Source organism: Haemorhous mexicanus, chromosome 8 (genome assembly GCF_027477595.1).
Source record: "Haemorhous mexicanus isolate bHaeMex1 chromosome 8, bHaeMex1.pri, whole genome shotgun sequence".
Taxonomy (NCBI): Eukaryota; Metazoa; Chordata; class Aves; order Passeriformes; family Fringillidae; genus Haemorhous; species Haemorhous mexicanus.
Genome location: NC_082348.1, coordinates 25,667,937 through 25,688,478, shown reverse-complemented (window position 1 = coordinate 25,688,478; position 20,542 = coordinate 25,667,937). Strand labels below are relative to the sequence as shown.

Sequence of the window (20,542 nt, the reverse complement as noted above, 5' to 3'; positions counted from 1 at the left end):
TAGATTGCTACATGTAGCTTTCACCAAACACTTATGTGTAATTCATTGCTCTGTGTCTTTTGATTTCACTGATTTCCGTACATGAACTTTTCTGTCAAGTTATGCAGGGGCTCCTACTACTGCAGCTATTTAAGGACAGTTGTATCATATTTTCATATATATTGCACATGAATATATATCTATAGGCAAACTTATGTGCCTGTGTAAATCCTGGGCAGAGCTGTAGTTTTGTAAGAAAGAAAATAGAATAGTGGAAAAGAAACATAGTGGTATTTTTTTCAAAGAAGGACTGCAATAAAACTGTGGCATTGTAGTCTTGAATGAAAAAGACTATTAAAACAAATCTGTATCTCAGTATTTTAGGCATCTAAATTTAGGTTATGACAGAAATTTAAGGACTGAAACACAAACTGCAGCTTTCAACAATTAAAATGGTAAGGAGCATATTTATGGTAGACTCAATAATTTTAGATCATTGAATATTTATGCTTCATAAATGGCCAGTATTCTGTCATGTTTATTAAAAATGATTCTAACTGAAAAGATGTAAGAAGTGAGCATTTGTTTAAGTTCAGATTTAACACCAAATTTATTATTTACATTTTAAATAATTTCCAACTATTTAATTTTTATTTATTTTAGCAAACTTTCCCTTTGTTCTGCACAATAAGCCATATAGATAGCCTTTGGAATTTTGTGTGACTTAGATCCATTATGCCTAGTGTTTTGCAACTTCAGTGTTAGCTGAAAGATAGTAACTACAGTTAAGTCATACTTATATTTCTGTGACTGGAAATATAATGTAGTTTAGAGCATTAGTGAAATAAATCCTGAGGGGAGACATTCAGTTTCCATTATTACAGGGACATAGCTACTTTTGCTTTCGCAGTTGTTAATGTAAGTAGGTTCATGGTTAAGCTTCCTTTTCCACTTCCATATCAGCTCAATAACAAATAATGTCAACTCAGCCTAAAACTTTAGTTTTGCTTGAAAATTTTAGAAAATACTTTTGAGTAATTGCAATCAGTGAATCTGAGGAAGAGTCTGGTGTAGATATGCCCTCTGTGACCTGAAATTGTACACTAAGGACCATGTAGTAATCCTGCATGTAAGCACTGGGCTCTTAATAGTGAAAGATCTCATTTCCTGTACTTAAAACTGTTCTGAGGATTGGCTTTGCCCTGCTACAGTTTTGCAGTTACTTGAATTACTCCTATTTTATGCTGAGCAGATAGCTTGCCATTTGCTGGCAGTTCTCTGCACGTGGCACCAAAACTATTTTGTTTAATGTAATTCTGTTTAATTTAATTTCTGAAATGCATCCAGTGAATTGTTCAGATTAAAAGGTTTAATTTGAATGGTTCAATATGTCTCTGTCTAGAATATGTGGTTTTACACTTTGGTTTGTTTTGTTATAGAATGCCTAATGCCATCTGTTAATTTCAAATGGATCCAGACTTGCAGGGTAAGGATTTTTCTTATTTTTCCCCAACTTTTCTCAAAAGGCATTTCTGCGTCTTTTTGAACAGAAACGACTGAATTTTCATGAAATCATACCACCTTGAGAATCTCTGTGCTGTAGCACATAGATGACAAATTACAGAGCTGTGATGTCCTACCTCTACCTTTATTGTTGGATGTGTCCATTCACCTTCCTTGCCACTATCACACTGGTTAATGGAATGGTCAGGCACACACGGCCATGATCCCTAGTTTATAATAAATGCTAAGGTTTTTTGCATACTCTTTAATAGTCATGGAGATGGCCATACACTCCCTTTTTGAATGCAAAATCTCAGCAGACACCTCATCTGCCACAGAGCAAATACCTCAAAATGCAGAATAGCAGTTAACCAGCCAAAAATATCAGGAATCAGGACACTTGTATGTGTTTAGGAGCACCCTTGTCAGCTTCTCAACAAAGGGCATTTCTATTTCTTGAGGTGAAATTTGACCCACAGCAAAATGATTACATGCTGGTTTTCTGTCCAGAGGGGCAGCCCCTTTCCTATGAGAAATGAAAGATTATAATGTCCCTAAATAGCCTCTCATCAGTAATAATTCTAAAATTATTTGCTATTTTACTTATGTGTCCTCACAAGTTAATTCTGGAGCTGTGCTTGACAGGCACAGAATGCCCTACTTTGAGGCCACATTTTGTTTGTAAGGGTGGACTAGAATTAAGTAGCAGATGGCTACTAAAGCAGATTCCCTTCAATTTGAAAATCATGCATGTAAGGTGTTTGAGTTGAATCATGTATATATTTCTAGCATTTGTATTTGAGAATAAGCATTTGGAACTTAATCCATAGCCTAATGAAAACTGTAGGAGTTGTTCTGTTCCTTTCAAAAGGGCTTTGGGTCAGTTTATTGAGGAAAGAGAACTGATGATGCGTGGAAGTCAAAACTCGTTTTTCACATTGTATGACATGCTACACTGCATCTCCAAATAATATCACAAAACATAGTATGACAAGAGCAGGACTAAACAGATGGTATAGCAGTTATTGGCATCTTTCTATAGCTTAGGCAGCATCTGGGAACCAGAAGAGCCCATAATTTGCTGACTATTAATATTAATCTGGTGTATTTCTTGGAAACCATTGCACATAGATTGGCACCTTTCCAGACTGAACAGGTGAAGTATTTTGTGAGTTATTTCTACTCATTTATACATATTATTGCTTATCTTTAGCCTTAATCAACTGTGTGTAACTCTCTCTGAAGTATAGGAAGAAAAGAGTCTCTGAGGACAGAAGGATAAATCCCTTTCTAGTTTCTGAAGTTTAGTGAACAAGCCTTGTTTTTTTGCCCTTGAAGTTCTAGGTATGTGTAAAGTATCGGGTATAGGTCACAGTCAGCATCTCTTACTTTCCATTCAGAAAAACATCCTGTATTGATGTGAAAGAAATAAGCTCAAATCATAGAAGGGTATAGGATTTAGTCAAGCAGATTGAGTGGGTTTGCTAAACAGAGATGTCAAAAGTAATTTGCTCTGGTAAAGGGCTTGTCTTCTTCTGCAAGGGTCCCACATGTTGATTTTGACAGAAGATTTGTTTGGTGCTTGAAGAAATATGCATCCAAAACAATAACCCTGCTATGCAAACTGACAAACTGTTCCTTGAAGAAGAGCATCTCTGATCAAAAAACCTATTTGTGTGAAGAAATATTATTTCATTATGATCTTGGCTAAAAGTTTGTGCAGTGCATAACCCTCGGAGGCCTTGTTCTGATATATGAATAAACTTGATTCCCAAAGAAACAGATGTGCTCTCTATGATAAATTCTGATTTTACAAGAGATCTTGTCACTGTTTACAAGAAGACTGTTCACCCCACAAAGTTGTTTTAAAAAAAAGAAAATGTTTTCTTTTTGTTTTCTTTAATTTTTTTTTCCCAAAATTTTCCTTCAGAGTGTTGATCAACTTGCAATTCCAGATTTGGTTGTTTTGATTTTTAGTTAGTTTTGAATGAACCACTCCATTGTAATGTGTGTTTGTTTTCTTTCACAGAGGCCTTCAATGATGTTAAGAGCTCCGTATACAGAACAGCCCTAAAACTGCTCTCAGTGCAAAGTCTTTGCCAGTGTTAGTAGCCAAAAAGAACCCTATGCTTTTACAGGGAGGAGAATCTGTATCAAATTTGCATTGCTGTCACCATGAGTTATTATGCTACTTTGCTCTCTCATTTTCCACCTTGGAGTTTCAGAATGGATTATGAACACTTAAGATCTAGATAGTGCTTCATATACAAATTGATTTTTTTTCCCTTTTGAATGTCAATGGAAATACATTAGTAAAATTCTAAAATTATGAGAGAATACAAATTATTTTTACAATCTGCAGCAATACTATGTAGACATCACTGGCAATTATTAATCTATCTGTGTATTATTATGCTCATGAAAAGTGAAATTCTAATGTGTTTCTTAGGAGCTGATTTATTGGAAATAATCATGGCTTATTGAAAATGCATTGGCTGGACTATAAGAATTAATGAGAGCAAAATAGAGCATGATAGACCAGAAAATTCATGATTAGTATTCATTCTCCCTGTCTTTGAAGTGAGGGAGAATTCAGTGCAAGCAGAGAGTTGTGCAACAAAGTCCTGGTCACCTAGCTCACTTTGAAATTACTGCATGTAAGTTCCATATTGAGCTAAATTTCATGGAAATCTTGAATTTTTTATTTGTGCTGAAAATGCACAATATTGCAAGTGAGGTCTTCAGGATCACACAGAGAAGGTGACTAGTTTGTTGGCCTTGGACATATTTCTTTAGTTTGGGGATGCTTTTCTATGAATGCATTTAGTCTGGTCGCAGTCCTAATATGGTTTATTTGCCTGTGTCAATGTGGAAGTACTGGTTTTCTTTTTATGTGGTGTACTGTTTTAGGATTGATTTTACAGACCTGTCTTAGCTAGGCATTTCTGATAAAAAATAGTCATGTTTCCATTCATGAAAAGGCAGGGATCCTCATTCATTTCTTCCTTAATTTTCCCATAGTGGATTTGATTGACGTTTCTCTGATTCAGCACATCCTATCAAATGAACAAAGCCAGAGGGAAGAGCACATTTCTCTGAACATGCAGCAAATCTCTAGAATGCTGATGAAGCTGTTCCAAAGGGCAAGGTTAGAAAAACCAGGCCAGGTAGATCCAAGAGCTGCTGAATTTACACTGGGCCTACTGATTGCCATGTATGACAGGTGAGAAGAAATGTTGATCCATTCTGAAGTACTGTAGAGTCAAAGAATGTGTTTTTGGACAGGACCCTAAAGATAATATAGCTCCCACCCAAAGTATTGCTAGACTAAGTCTGTTGCTACCACTCTCACACAATTTCTGTGTGAAACTCTCCCATTTTGATTGGTTTTGCTTTGTATAAAAACTAGGAGTAGTTCAGCTGTAGGAATATAAGGCACAAAACTGCATCAGAAACACAGTGCTTAAACATTCCCAAAGCTATCCAGAAATCCAGACTTTTGCCAGTCGATGCTGACTTTTTCTCTGAACAGCTTTGGAGAGTAGATTTTCTTCTGAATTACGAAATATTTTGATACACTTTTAAAAATGAACCCATATTTGCCTCTGGAGAACAGTAGCCATGCACAGGTCAGGAATTTGCCAGTCACTTTTTGTATTTCATTTTCCTCAAGCTTAAAAAGTTCATCTACCCATTATGAAACAAAATTGATATCTGATAACTAAGCAGAGAAGCTTAGTGAATAGCAAAGTTTCTGAAAATAATAAGGAAACACCTCACAGAGTGTATTTTTCTTATGTATTGTTTGTAAATAATGAGTTAATTCAATAAAGGCAGGATTGGTTTGTAATTGTAGCAGATTTAAAAGACAAAGACTAAGTTCATTGTACAAGTTACTTACCACAGGTGAAATTTTCCCCTTCTACATGATAGCAAAGTTTTTACTGAAAGTAAATGAGATATAAGTGGTCTGCAGGACTTTTTCCTGAATCATTATTCATTACTCATATGATCACTACTGCTAAAGGTCCCACTTTATCAAATTTTTTTTGTAATAAATCAGTTAAGGCTAAGAATAAATGCTGTAATAAGAAACACAGCTAGAAACATCAGGAGTATTTTGTAATTTTTGTGTGCTGTAGGGAAATAACTTAGAAGAATCTTCTTAATACTACTATCTAGTCCTTTAGTCTGTTTTCTTAGGACTGTCTTAGGAGTGCCATTTTCTTTTTGCTGCTATTTCTTTTTTAAAAAAGAATTTCACAAGTTTCTCGACATGTATATAAGATAGGAAAAGCTTCTTATAATTTTCTAATCATGTTTCTCTATAGAATGCTATTCTGAACTATTAACACTGGAAAGTATTTAATAGGAGGAGCACATAGGAATTTTCCATGTTTTTGTGGTATTTACTTAATAAGCTTACATAAACATCTTAAGGGTGTTTGTGTACTTCAGCTTTAGTCTTGGAGTTTTTTCTTTGAAATTTGTGGAAAAACAACAATTTCTCATGCAGTTCATACTTTAGAGTCTGTATTGCAGCCTTACACAGTGTGGGTTTATCTAAAGACTCTTAAAACAATTTTATGTAATGATATTTTGAATCTTTGCAAAAGTAATATCTTAAATATAGATTTCTGGGATTTCCTGATTTGTGGTTTCTGGTTAATGTCTGCAATGTCTTCACAAAAAAAATTAGTGTTTTTCATTAGGTGCCTATGTCACAAAACTTGGTTCTAAATTAATCTACATTATTTATTATCTAAAGGTCAAAACTAAATGTCCTGCTCCTGCATATATCGTTTTGATTAAATTGAGTTTCAGTGAAATTAAATGTAATCAGCCCAAGAGAGGCTTAGTGCAGATCTGGGGCCATAGCGGAGCTGCCTGATGATATATGCACAACTTAGATTGTGTCATTTATTCAGTACTGTATTTGGGAAGTCTTCCCACAATAAAAAGAGCAGATTTTATTTGGGACATACATTGTAAATGTAAAATTACATTTTACTGGGAATGTGAAGTCTCTGAAGGAGATGTTTTCTTTTTGTTTTATGATTGCATGGTATCTTAGAACAGTTAACTCTCCAGTTATGTTCAGTGACGAGGAGTTCTAGACATAAAATATCACTGAAATGTTACTTTGGTTACATTTATACATATAAAAGGATACTTGTTTTGAAGTTTTCTTCCTATAGGGTAGTATTTAATTCTTTATATGGAATTCTTTATAAAGTCTGTTTCAGTCTTTATATTTTCAGTGAATGAGAATAGTGTAACTTATTTCATTTTCCTAGATCTGGAACAGGGTATGTCAAAACTAGATCTGTTGCAGCTGCCCTAATTTCCCTTTCAGGAGATACTCTACTGGCTAAATACAGAGGTGGGAAATTTATGATTTTATACACTATCTGAAATACTGAACACTGAGGAAAATTTCCATTGTAATTTTTTTTCTTAAATAAAAGCTCTGCCATGAAAAAAAGTAAATTATATTGACAGTGTAGTTGTAGAGAAAGGCTGATGCAGAATAATGCTTTCCAATCACTCTCTGTAGCCATCTTTGCAATAGAGAGCCTCAGAAGAGGTTATAGTGACATTTAAGTAGAGCTTCTATTTGCCTAGTATAAAAGAACAGAAACCCCATGGTTTTAAATTAGCAATTCACAATTTAAATAGAACACTTCTTGTATAAACATATTTAAATATTTTTCCTAATGTTGTAAGAATGAGTTCATTGCTTTTGTCCTTGCCTTCCTTCTCTTTCCCTCGCTGTAGGGAGAACTGTGGTCACAGCAGTCACTGAGAGCCTGTTAGGTACAAAATATAGTGAAGCTTTCTAGAGGGGTTTCTTTGTTAGACTGCAATTACCATAGCAGCTTGAAGATAGCTTGAAGACAGTTCAGGCTCTGCCAGGATTCCAGGGGTTTTTTCCTTGTTTTCGGCTTTCTTCCAGTTTTATGCTGTCCCTGATGGGAAGGAGACCTTGATTACCCGAAGTGCCCTGAGAAGCCTTTTAACAGACTTAAATCAGGTAATGTCAGTGCAGTGCTTTTACTCAACAGATTTTGTAGGAGTGTGCTAACCTAGCAGAAGAAAACGCCTCATGGTTGATACCTTTTATGTTTGATTACCTTATGGGACTGAAGTTAATAGGACACTGTGGACAAAGGGAGCTATCATGCAAAGTAGGTAAAAGAATCAAATTCTGTCCTTTTTTTCAAAATAACCACTTTCATTAGTGAATGCCTCCATGCATTCATGTTGCCTGAGCTTACAGGTCCTGGAAACAGCTGGATACAACCGTTTCTAAAGCAACTCCAAACTTCAGATGTCTGTACTCACTAGAATAGCTTGCAGCTGCAGCAAGTTGCCTTAGCATACAGGTATTTCCAGCTGAACTGGTGCTGAAAACAGGATCTGAAAATGACCTCTGGGATTTAAACTCAGTGTCCTTCGGTAGTATAGTGTGGAAATAAAGTATGTTTATCCATCACAGTAAGTGAGTTGGAAACAAATCATTCTGACACAGCCTGAACTGTGAAACTGCATACTGATGGCATGAGTATGAATGGGCTCTCTTCAGAATAGTGTGTAAAATGGCATTGCTATAGATACTTCACCATCTGTGTGCTGTCACCATTGCAGCAGAGCATGATGGGAACATCTGTTTCTTATTGAGGTGTTTCTGAGCCTTTCTTCTTGATGTAGATCCCAGCCATTGTGGGAGAAGGCTGCACTCTGTCTTGTGTGGAAATTGCGATTCATGACTGTTTCCATGGGGTGAGTGAAATTCTGATGTCCTGGGAAATTATTCTGAATGTTGCTGATTGGTTAAAACTTCAAGTGTATCACCACATAACATGCCCAAGTATCTACTTTTAAGTAGCAGAGCTGATCATCAGTCTCACAGTATGGGAGGATTTGTATCTATAGAAAAGATGCTCAGTAAGGTACTACTGAAGACTCTCGCATGCATTCCAAAACCTTTGGAACCCAGTAATATTTTACATGAATGGAAAATTTATGCCAGCAAAATCCAATATCAGAGCTTTTATTAGAGATTGTAGATGAACCACCAGTTTTTTTTACATTAATGTATGAGCTTGAGACATGTATTTTTTCTAGGTTCTGAATGCAGCTATTGTTGAAGAAAAATTCCTGTCTTGGCTGAGATCAGAGCCTGCTGTTCTCCTGTGGCTACCTACATGTTACAGATTATCAGCCACTGAAATGGTTTCTCACCAAGCTGGATGCAGAGTCTGCAAAGTTTTCCCCATTACAGGCATCAGGTGTGTCAGTGGTCTTAGGCATCCACACAATTAGTTCTTACCATTGTTTGCATACCTTACAGGCTGTAACTGAGGTACTGAGTAGCAAGCTTTGGATGTAATCTAATTTAACCAGGAAAAGAGGGATAGAGAGAACCACTGCAGTCTAATGCTTCAGCCTTCATCCTACTTCTCTTTAGCTCACTAGCACAAACATGAAAACTGGCCAAAGGTAAACTGGCACTCCAAAGGTTAAGTCAATTAAACCTCTGTATCTCATTTCTTAGTTATTTTTCCTGTAACCAGTTGTATTAACTGGCTTGTTAAGTTTTCCATCTTAGCATCTTAGTCATCTAAGCAATGTTATATAATGGCATAGTGGTATAAAAAGAAAACTATCCATTACCATCTGACCAGAATGCTTAGAAAAGCATTTTACTGTTACTATATTCTCACTAATTGTAAGGCTGCAGGTTTAGTTTCTTGCATTTTTAGTTTTTTGTTTATGCATCCTATGTCAATATTACAGTTCCATGGAAGCAGCAAATAGAGGTAAGCTGGTGTGTAAGAAGCATATGAAGTTGTAACTACGTTCCAAAAAATGGGAAATGGTGCTAGAGCAACAGTTTTATCCACAGACTGCACTTCAGTGCAGCACATAAATAAGATCAAAACCACTGGTGGGTTCGGAGAAAAGTCCTCAATCATTTGGGCAAAATAACTTGAATTCAGAGAATGCTGAGGAAAGTCATTATTCCAATGAATGTGTTTCTTTGAATTTCAGGGATCTGGGTTTCCAGTGAACAAGCTTACTTACACCAAGTTTTTACTTGTAGGGAGGTAAAGAAATCCTTTTGATTTCCCTCACAGGTATCGCTGTTTAAAGTGCCTCAATTTTGACCTTTGCCAAGCCTGCTTTTTCACTGGCCATCTCTGCAAACCACATAAGAGATCACATCCTGTTGTGGAACACTGTGTGCAGGTAGAGTCCTATTGTACTGATTCATTTCCCTGTTGAGGTTCTTCATGGAAGCAACTAGGCAGTGGATTCTTGAACTACAAGCATTTCAAAGTTATGTGTGCATTAGCCATAATGGCCATGACATATTAGCGTTATTAGTCTGGGAACAGGGAGACAGGGAAAGGACAAAAGCAGGCTTCTAACTTTAGAATGAGTGTTCTGTTCTGATGTAACTGAATAGAGCTGTGAAATATCCCAGTGCAAGTCTTCATCTTAAGAAGTTTAATGGCAAATTTTCTGTTAGCAGATAATCCTTAAACCTATGAAAATTCCCCTCAATGTCCCAATGTTCCTTCATCCCAATCCCAATGCAAACTCATCCAGAAATTCATTAATACTTAAGTTATACAAACTCTTGCATAAAACGTCTTTCTTTTTCTCTCTTTTCTGAATGTCTTCAGTTTTTCCACTTTATTGTAAACCTTTCTGACTCATTTGTCTCTGTCAGTTAGGGATACAGCATAAAGAGGCAACATGTGCCCAACTACGATCACATATCTGGACTCTGTTACAGGGGCAACTTATGCTACCATCACACTAGAGGCAAAGTACAACACTGGGAATTTGTATTTAGAAGACCAGCTTCTCCTTTGAGGAGGAGATTCCAGATCTTGCACACAGCAGCAGATGGGATTTTTGTGGATCTGTATAACTGTATCCTTCTGTTCCAGTAAATGAACTGAAAAGCACTTAGGAAAGTTTCCCTAGAAACCTGTACTTCCTGTTCTCCTTCCCAGTCCTCTGCAGTTAATGTGAAAGATACCTGGGCAGCCAGTGTCTGCACTACAACTAAAGACTGTTAGACTGCTCTTGTAGTCACCCTTTGTCTGGGGTCGCATTAAACTCTTGCTACTTCATTGCTCTCTTTCTGAAAACAAAACCCTATTGCTAACATTGTGAGAAATTATATCTGGATGCTCAATATCCGCATTAAAAAGAACAGTTCATTCCTTCAAATATTCTTCCTCATACTCCATCTGTGAGAAAGTAGGGAAATCAAAAGTAAACTAAACTCCTAATTAAGAGATTTCTAAGTGGAGACCTTAAAATTGGAGACCTTAAAAAAGTGTGAATTGAGAGTGAATGGGAATGTGTGTTTGTAGAAGCACCAGAAGGAAGGACAAGAGATAAACCAAGTCAAGAGATGTTGCAGCCTGGATTGCAGCCACATTGTTGCTGCAGAATTGCATTTGAATCACTGAATTTAGATTTCCTTTATGAAGCCCTACTCTAACACAAACTCTGTAAATATTACTTTATAGGCCAAATATTACAATACAGGCCAAAATCTATACCAAAATTTAAAAGATAAGCTACTCATTATGACAGATACCATTTTTATATCTGTTGTGTGGGACACAAAATAATTAGTAGTAAGTTGCTATCCCCATACCTTCCACTCTTAGCAGATGCTGTCCTTGTCTGGGTAAGTTTTCTCACTGTTTTTATCAGAGATTGAGCTGCTGAGTGGGGGTTTGAAATATCAGCAGTTTTTCCTTACCGTGCTGACACCTTGTGGTAATGTTACCACCATGGTGAGAAGCACTAGGAGGCATGTGGTGTGTTTTCTTTGTTTTCCTGTTCAGTCTGTCAGGGCTCACCCCATGTTCTGCAGCAGCCACCTGGGGCAGAACTGGTTGGTGTCCTCCAATAATACAGCTACTGAGCTTAGTTGTTGTACATGAGCCTGACACTCCTGTGATAAATGGATGTGTATTTTACTGTATTCTATGAGAGGAGGATGTGAGCCATGGAAGACTATATCTAAAATGCTTTATACAAGTATAAAAGTATTTCTTCCTTAGATACTAGTCAGCAGAATTATTGTTGTGACTGTGAGCTTGATCATTGTAAGTGCTTAGACATTTGCAGGCTGCCTGACTTTGATCCAGTCAGTATTTTGCCTAAACAAATTGGAGCTGCTCTTGCCTGTGGTCCTATAAGCATTACCCACCTCAGCTCCCCTTCTAGGGTTCGGATAGCAGCCATGAGCCTCATCAGATGATGAGCAGATGGACCTTTGCTTTGGAATATGTCTGTTTCTGGGCAGCACCTGTTTGAAAAGTCACTTTATTATCCCTCGTTCCAATAGATGTCAGCAAAGGCGAACGCAAAGCACTTTCTCCGCTCCGTCAGGAGCAACTTGTTCCAAGAGCGTTGCAGAAGAAAAGAGGCTCAGAGAAGGACAGCTCTGGAGTCAGTGGAGGAGAGGCACTTCCCTGCTCACAAAAAGACTTTGTGAGTTTCGGTGTCAGATGAATTTATAATCTCTGAATGTCAGGCTGTGGGATATTGCTTGATTATGTCCTTTGACTAAGGGATTTTGTTATGACAGATACCGTGTTATGATTTTTCTATTAAAAAGGGAAAGAATAACTGAGAAGTTGCTGCACATTGTTCTGTAGCTTAACTGTAGTTACCATGCTGACAACCTAATGATCAGTCTTATAAAATATAACAGGCTTGTATTGTGCTTCTCTCCTTCCTTATGTTGTATTTTTCACTCTGTTCCATTTCTTATACTCAGTCTAGGGCCAAGCATTGCAAATATTTACTACCTTTGCAACTGCATGGGTTCTTAAGCACCTCCTCTGTGACAAATCCATTGGAAATTAACTGTGAATACTTTCCACATGTGACCCACAGTGCATCCACTGGTAGGCATTCTACTCAAGTCCCACTAAATTACAGACCTGTGGAATCACTCACAATTGCAAATAGATGATCTCACCATTCCTCTTCTTTCAGACCGGTTGTTTTGTGTGCTTTGGTTAATATTTAAAGTCTTTACTGTATTTTCACTCATCACAGTGGTTAACAATGAGCATTGGAGATTATGTTGAGATTTTTCTCAATAATTTCTCCTTCCTTGCTATGAGATTTTGATTGATACTTAGGTATAGAAACTGAAGGGAATGATAATAGAAGATTAGCACTAGAAACATACAAAGGGTGAGATTCCTTCCTATTTGTACAAAGATCTAGCAACTGTCTTGCATCTCATGTGTTCTCCCAGTGAGGCTGAAATAGGGAAAAATGGTCAGCCCTCTCTAAAATAACTAATTTCATCCTTATGTGAAGGAGGAGAAAAAATCTGTTCATAAATCTGGATTGTGCTACTCTGGTGGGTTTTCAGTTAGAAAACATTTCTTTATATACTATAAGTATAGCAAATCAAAGGTGACTCCGACATTGGTGAGGGAGAGAGAATGGTGCATCTGACACCATGGATAGCAGAAGGCTAATTAATTACTTTATTATACTATTTTATTCTGTACATCTAGAACTGAATATGCCAAGCACTCAACCCTGCACAGAACTGCTCTGCACTGAACTAAATCTCATGGCTGTCCTCTGACAGTCCTGATGCACACACACACTTGGCCCTGATAGGCCAAGGAAACAAAACACCATGACTTTGGGTAAACAATCTCCATTTTGCATTCTGCTTTTGCACAAACACAGGCACAGCAAATGATAAGAATTGTGTTTTCTTTCTGTGAGGTTCAGAGAATGTGAATCCTAGAGATATTCTTGGGAAGAATTGTGCCTTGCTTTTCTCTGTGAAGAGAAATGTGGCTACATATAAGACCAATGGATGATAGTTACAGTGATCCTCATGGAGAATATTATTTCAGTGTCTGTTTTTTGGAATGTGGTGAAATGCAAAACATCTTTTGTTGCTAATATTTCCTCTCTTGTATTCAGCAACAAAACAATATTTAATAATTTGAATGGAATTTAATCTTTCTGGAATTAATCAAGATTTCTCTTTAATTCTGTGGGGGTTTGCTTACCTATTGCTTGGGTAGCAATGTGACAAAGAAAAATTTGGGATTGCTGTTACAGGTGTCACTGAGGGGTTGATAAATATCTAGGCTTTTCCTAGCATATGATGGACTGAACAGCAGGATATTTTGCTATTTTTTTGTAGCTGAATTTCCTAATATATTTAACTCTTGGCTAAAGGAAGCAAAAAAGAGAAGCAGCAAATTGCACTGAGAATAAATGGGTGGAAAGTAGAACCTGTTGCTGAGACTCTGTTGGGAGAGTGGAATTTGTTTTCAGAAATTTCATTCTTTCAACCAAGATATTCCAGCAGGCATAGCTAAACTTTACTTCTTGCTTAGTCAATAGCAGATGTCTGTCTATTTACACTGCATTAGATTTCTGCATTTGGATCTTCCTGGGTAGAAAAGCCATGTGAGTCCTGATCCTTTCCCTATTCATTACTTCTCTGTTGGTATACAGTCCTCCTGTGGAATTCAGTGCTTCATCACTACCTGATCCTGAAAATGTGTCTTTCCCAGTGGACAACTGTGTCCCAGAGTCACCCAGGTTCATCCCTGAAAATGGGACTGTAATGCAGAAGAGTGAGAATAACAAGACGACACCAGAGCAAGGCAAGACAATAGATCAGGTGAGCAAAACAGTAATAGTGCTAAAGCTGTGAAGACCTAACAAGTTAATTATCTAATTGCCTTCTAATTTCAATGAAAATGTAATGGGCAGCTTCACCTTTCTGTTAATTCCTCACTTACAGTAAAAAATTTGGAATCTGAAAACTTAGTGAGGTTTGAATTTGTTATCTTCCCAAGATTAGTGACTAACTCCTTGACTTTCATGACCTTGAAGCACCTGTAAGAATATCTGCTTTGGGTTTTTTTGAGATGTCGTAGAGTAGCATGCTGTAAGTATAGATGAGTCTGGAGATCTTTCGCTATTCTGACAATAAAAAAGGCCATCATGTCTTCCTACTGCAAGCAAATGTCAAAGAAGAATGCCTGAATTCTTATCAGACTCAGGCCATTTTTGTTACCATGGAAATAGCAAGAGGACAGAATGGACCCTCTTAGGATAAACTCAGAGCAGTGTCCACTCCAACTAAAATAGCCAATGCACAAAAGGTCTCTATTAATCCATTCCCAGCTTTCCTCCAAAGAAACAATGTTAAAAGAGTGGGTAGGACAGTGTAGCTAAAAAAAGTATGTAGCAATTTTTTGTTTCTATATTTTTTGAGAGGTTGGTAGCCCTGCACTTACTCAGAAAACAGGGAACACTGGGTTGTGTTCAAACCAGTTTGTGTCATCCACTCATCTTGTTCTTACCAGGAGCCAAGGGGAGCAGTAACACAATACTAGCCTCTGTGTATCAGGTCACTTCTTTGGCTGCTAATCCTGTGCTGCCCTTTGGAAGACCAGTCTTTTAGAACTCTGCTGCCCAGCTCAAGGTACAGTGCCAGCCAGCAGATATCTGCACGAGATGTTGTGGGCAGACATTGCTTAAACATAGAATTTTGATGGTTGGCATTTGTCATTTTAGAAAGTGGCAGGACAGGACTTGCATCCCTGTGCTGGGATTCTGTCAGGTGCATTGCTCTCTTGTTTATTTTCTCTCTGGGCTGAGAACTCCTTTTGAGCAGTTTTATAGTGATTTCTAAGATCTTATAGTGCAGAGTATTTCTAGTTTGATTTTCACTTATAGATTCTATTAAAAGCTATCATTGGACAGTAAGTCCAATGATTGCTTTTAATAGAATCTATAAGTATGGAGGTCCTGGGTGATCCAGCTCTTAGTGTCATAATTTCCTGGCAGCCCTGATTCCTGCCCAACTTATATCATGCCTCAAAAGTAACTTAGCTGGAAAGTGTTTGTCTCCCTGACTTCTGGGCTGCTGTTCTCTGCATGGTCCAGAGAATACTACTTCCATTTAAAGACCAGGAGTTTCTCTTCTCTCTTCTACATACAGTCTCTCTCAACATCTCCTTGTCTTGAAGCAGCTGTGGGACTTGAGAGGGATTGTTCCCAAATCAGAACATTTCATTTTGCAGAAATTGGGAATATGGATTTTGTTCTAATTTCAAACAAATTCTCATACACTTAAATTTGTCATAGAACAAAGAATTTGTTTTATAGAATAAATTTTCCAGCCATTATAAATACTTAATGCATCAGTTGATTATAATACATTAAATTTAAAAGGTTAACTAATAAATCTGTAGATCCGCCAGATCCAAAAGTTGCCATGCACTCCTATCATAAAACTTGCATATAAAAATGAAATACTATTTCTGATGAAGTTATGAACAGATACTTCTTTTTGTTTTAGGCAATAGCCTCTTTTGAAGCAGATGTGTTAAAAATACAAGAATCCATTAAAAGCATTCACAGTGACAGCAGGTAGGTAAATACTGTAGTAAATTCACTGAAGACTGGTGGGCATTGCTGCTCCAGCTGGAGGGCTAGAAGACAGATGACTTTTGCATACTTTGGAGATTTTTAGATTTTAAAAAATCCTATCCAGTGAGGATGAATAATAAAAACTCAGCAAAAAAAATTTAGATCGAGATCACTAGAAAAACAATGGCAAAACAAAACATTTTTTTGGTTTGCTTTCATCAGTGTTTCTGCAATTGCTAGTTTACATTTCTAAAAGGAATTTTTAGACAAAAAGATGTTCATCCACATAAAAATGACAGAATAGCATACTTTTTCAAATTTTTCTCTAAATAAGGCTTAATCAAAACAAATTTCATAATTTGCATGAATCTTTTAAATCAAAGTAGAATTTATTTCTAAAAAATATGCTGTACACCAAATAGAGATTAATGGGATGAATACAATAACTATAGGTATAACAGTTTATCACAGAAGTTCCTTCTGATAGTCAAATCTTTGACACTGTAAAACATTAATTCCTAAATTAAAAATCTCTTGGGAGGCTTGTTTGCTTGGGTGACATGGCAGGGGGGAGGTTGGTGTGTGAGCTATGATGCTTACCTTTTACTTGCATTTTTGCCTTCCCCCCATTTGTTTTTGTAGTTGTATATAAATGTGCTCTATATAACCGTGCCTATGATCACTGAAAATGATGGAATTACAGTGAAGTGTAGAATTTGATCCTGAATCTACTCTCTTTATTTCCTTCAGTATGTTCAGTTCCCTCTGTTCCTGTTATGTTTCATTCCAAGTACAATTGCTGCTCCAAGTTCACAAAAGGGCACTCCAAGATTAGAGCTAAACAATTTCACTTTCATTGTGGGTCTGTTCTCACTTGGGAAAATAAAGAGATATGGCAAAGATCTTCAGCTTTCTTTTAGATTAGCAGTCGTTGAGAGGATATTTGGGATGCCTGCTCCTATAATGCTGCTCTGACCCAGAGCTTATCATAGAACTGGGTGAATGAATCACATTACTCATGGGAAACTCTTTATTCTTGTTTGTGCACTGACTTCCAGAATTCACCTGTCTGTTCTCAGAACTGGATTCTGAGTTAGTTGAAGGAGGACAGCATTTTACAGTGAGGAGCCCTTAATTGTTGTTATAGGGGACCACTGTAGTATTAATTTTAAATGGTCTGACTTGCTGTCCCATTCAGACAAATCTTGCATAGTTCAAGTGATGAGGCTGTTGTCTCTAAACCAAAGCATTACCACAAGAAAGTGCATCAGGTGAACTTCTGAATGTAACTAAGCATGGCAAATAACTATTTCAGATTTGTGATATGATGCAATTGGTTTATTACTGTAGTGTTAACGAACTTTACTGTCTGCACCTCAGCTGTGAGGAAAGCAAACCTGACTTCTTAGAGAAATCACAACTAGAACAGAATTATGAGTGGTATTTCTGTCATAAAGTGCTCTGAGTAGGTAATTTCTAAGTCTCTGTTGTACAGAGGAGGGTGGCACTTCTGATTGCAAAAATCAGAGTGTTTTTTCAAGGACAAGTGGCCTGTGCTTGAAAGCTATTGGTATCATTGAAGAAACTGCAGAGAATACCACCAGCAGGAAGAAACTCTATCAGAGGGGCAGAACAACTTCATTGTTGCCCATGCATGTAATGGAACTCTTTTGCAGGTCATGGAGTTGCTATAAGTAGTTTTCTTCTATACAGAGAAAGTGCTGTTGTCTCTCCTGTTGCAGCCACCTTTGTGGGAAAGGGAAAACCCCAAGATGCAAGGTTCAGATGTGGCCACAGTTCTACTCAACTCTCATATTTCCTCATCTGGAATACTCATGTTCTTGCTAATTCCATGGATACAGTCCAGCATCTGAAATATTGGCCTCTAATCCCAAAGCTGACAAAATTTTCCTACACTAGTAAAGGGGATAAAGTTTGTGCAAAAGTGTTTGCTCATTTCCATGAATGCATATATTTGTGTATGGCTGGCCTAGCAAAAATCCCACCCTCCTGTATCTCTGGTAGGAACATGAAGAAGCAGTTCAACAAATGGAAGGACAAAATGCAATTTCTTCATAACTGCCAGGAAGAAAAAAGCTGCAAAATAGAGGCAAAACTGCAAAGACTGAGAGTAAGCCATGAAAACCTACAAATTACACTGCAGCACATGAAGGAAGAAGTAAAGGTATAGTGATATATTTATCAAGAATTGTCACAGCTATGAGCCATTACTGAACACTAACAACTGCTTTTCCTGTAGACCAGAACTCTTATTAAAATTTCATACACCTTCCAGTTGTATTTTCAGTCATCTTAGGTTCTTCTCTTCAGAGAAAGCAGATAAGGTCTGGCAGTATGTATTTTCTTGTCATTCTGTGCATATCTGGCTCCTAGCACGGATATCCATGTTAGCACATTTAAATACTAATGCAATGAAAATAATGAAAGTTCCAATAAGAGTTTCCAACAGAAGTGTTAGATACTTCATTGCAGTCTGTTCTTCAGAGAAGAGTCAAAGTGCTGGCATTGAATAAATACAATGTCGTTCCTAATTGCTGTCTTTTACTGGGGTTTAATACAGACATATTATAGAAAATATTTTATTTGTTTTCAATTATAGTGATTCTTATCATTACAATTATTTCTGAGATTCTTAAAAGGCCCTTGTTTCACAGAAAATGTTTACATATTTTCCTCCTACAGCTTTTTTGTAGCATTTTATGCAATACTGTTTTAGTACTTCTGGCAAACTGAAATACCAATTATTTTTACAATTTATTTTCTGTGTTTTGTCTCTTGTAGACCATGTTGCAGTCATCAGAGCATCCTTTTGCACAGTGTCATAGTACAATGCCAAGAAATCCACATGTTCTGTTGGAAAGGAGAATGCAGAGTGAATTAAATCCTGCCCAAATAAGGCCTATTTCCAGAACATGTGCAGAACAGAAATCTTTGAATCCCCCAAACTCTGTGAATAGAATGCAGCTTTTACAGACACCTGAGGCTCCCACTGCAGTGGACTTCACGTTCTCAGATGACCCACTGGAGTCAGTGTCCCTGCAGAGTAACAAACCCTTTATAGGACAGCATAAACAAGCAAAAGAGAAAGAAATATATCTGCCTAAACTGACAGAAAACTCTCTTGGTGGAATGGGGAATACAGTTCTTATTCCCACTGCAATGCAGATACCACCTGATGAGAAAGAAGTGAGAGAGGAATTGGAACTGCTAATGATGAAACTGAAGGACACATTGTCTCTCCAAACTCAACCAGGTATAAGTTCTCCAGTCATCTTGTCACTGTGTTCTTGCCTTCATCCCATTTATTCCATAATACTGTTCATAATCCTGTAACCCTCAGAGGAAACTCAGACTCTTGCTTTAGCCTTTGTAGTATTATCCTATATAGTAAGGTAGAGCATACTCCAAATATAGCCCCTAATTTCCAACTGATTTGGAATTGGATGAGTCAAAGCTCCTAAGAGATAATAAGTCTTGGCAGACTATTAAGGAGCAACCTTAAACTGGTGAGGGCATGAGGTTTTTGCTCTTGCCACTTTTGTGACTCTGTAACTATAACTCTAGTCCTAGGAGACTTCCAGCAGTACAAAATCCCTTTGTAATCAAAGGTTTTACACAGCAGAGCTTTGTTCAACATTCAGGATGCCTCACTTTTGATAATGAGGATGTAATATGGAATATGACAGAAAAAGCTGGTGCTTCTACAGAGTCATCTTAGAGATTCATTAAGAGTTTTCTAGTGCTCTGGCAGCATCCAAAAGCTTGGAAAGACTTAAAATTTATTCTGCTTTTCAGCCCAACAAACTGCTTTGCGCCAGGAGTTCTTCTCTACAGCTGAGCTTGTGTGCAGCTCCTTTTCTGACCTCATCTACCAAGTAATTTCACCTGCTTGTAAATGATGGAAACTACCATTCACCTTACAACTTCACTGAACTACTTAAGGTAATTGATGCCATGTCTCTTAAAAAAGAGACTCTTTAAAATGTCTCAGATGTTGCCTGAAATAACACAGCATGACAGGTTTCTGCATTTACTGCCTTCACCTGGAACATTCTGGAGAGCTATATTCCTTTTCTGTTGGTGATTTCCAGCTCCCGTGCTGTAACTTCCTCAGCTGTGCAAACAATTGCCCATTTCTCTCTCTTTAGCTCTTGATATCCCATGGTCGAGTTACTTCCTTGGAATGGTGCTCTATTTCTTGTTGATGCCAGCAACAAGGAAAACACTTTTTCCTGTAATGTACAGAAGGATTTTAAAGATCTGAGCAATTGAAATTATTCAGTAACACTTCAGAGAGAAAAAATATATACAGCCAGTTATTTACTATCATTCTTTGGCAGGAGGTGCATAAAAACAGTAAATAATTATGTTCATATATGCTCAAAACCAATTATAGTTCAAGAAAATTTGCATACTTTTAAGGATTTTGATTATGTCACTGAAACGATACCAGCTTTCCAAGAAAGAAAATAGCCCAGGTTTTTACAAGATTTTTTTTTTGTGATGACAAAGAAAATAAATTTCATTCAGGTGAAAACAAAATATTTTTGGAAGCTCTGAGAGAAAA

At 37.2% G+C, this 20,542-nt stretch overlaps 1 protein-coding gene across 1 annotated transcript; it reads left to right on the top strand.

Annotated features, from left to right (window-relative positions):
* Positions 1 to 1,419: 1,419 nt before the first annotated feature.
* On the top strand, positions 1,420 to 19,874 carry DYTN (dystrotelin). The gene is made up of 14 exons (XM_059852341.1): positions 1,420 to 1,465; positions 3,512 to 3,586; positions 4,504 to 4,705; positions 6,780 to 6,865; positions 7,407 to 7,516; positions 8,194 to 8,265; positions 8,611 to 8,774; positions 9,624 to 9,735; positions 11,867 to 12,012; positions 14,026 to 14,194; positions 15,884 to 15,954; positions 17,980 to 18,139; positions 18,757 to 19,228; positions 19,771 to 19,874. The coding sequence occupies exons 1-14, from the start codon at positions 1,447 to 1,449 to the stop codon at positions 19,872 to 19,874; spliced, it is 1,962 nt and encodes a 653-aa protein (XP_059708324.1). The 5' UTR covers positions 1,420 to 1,446.
* The last annotated feature ends 668 nt before the right edge of the window (positions 19,875 to 20,542 follow it).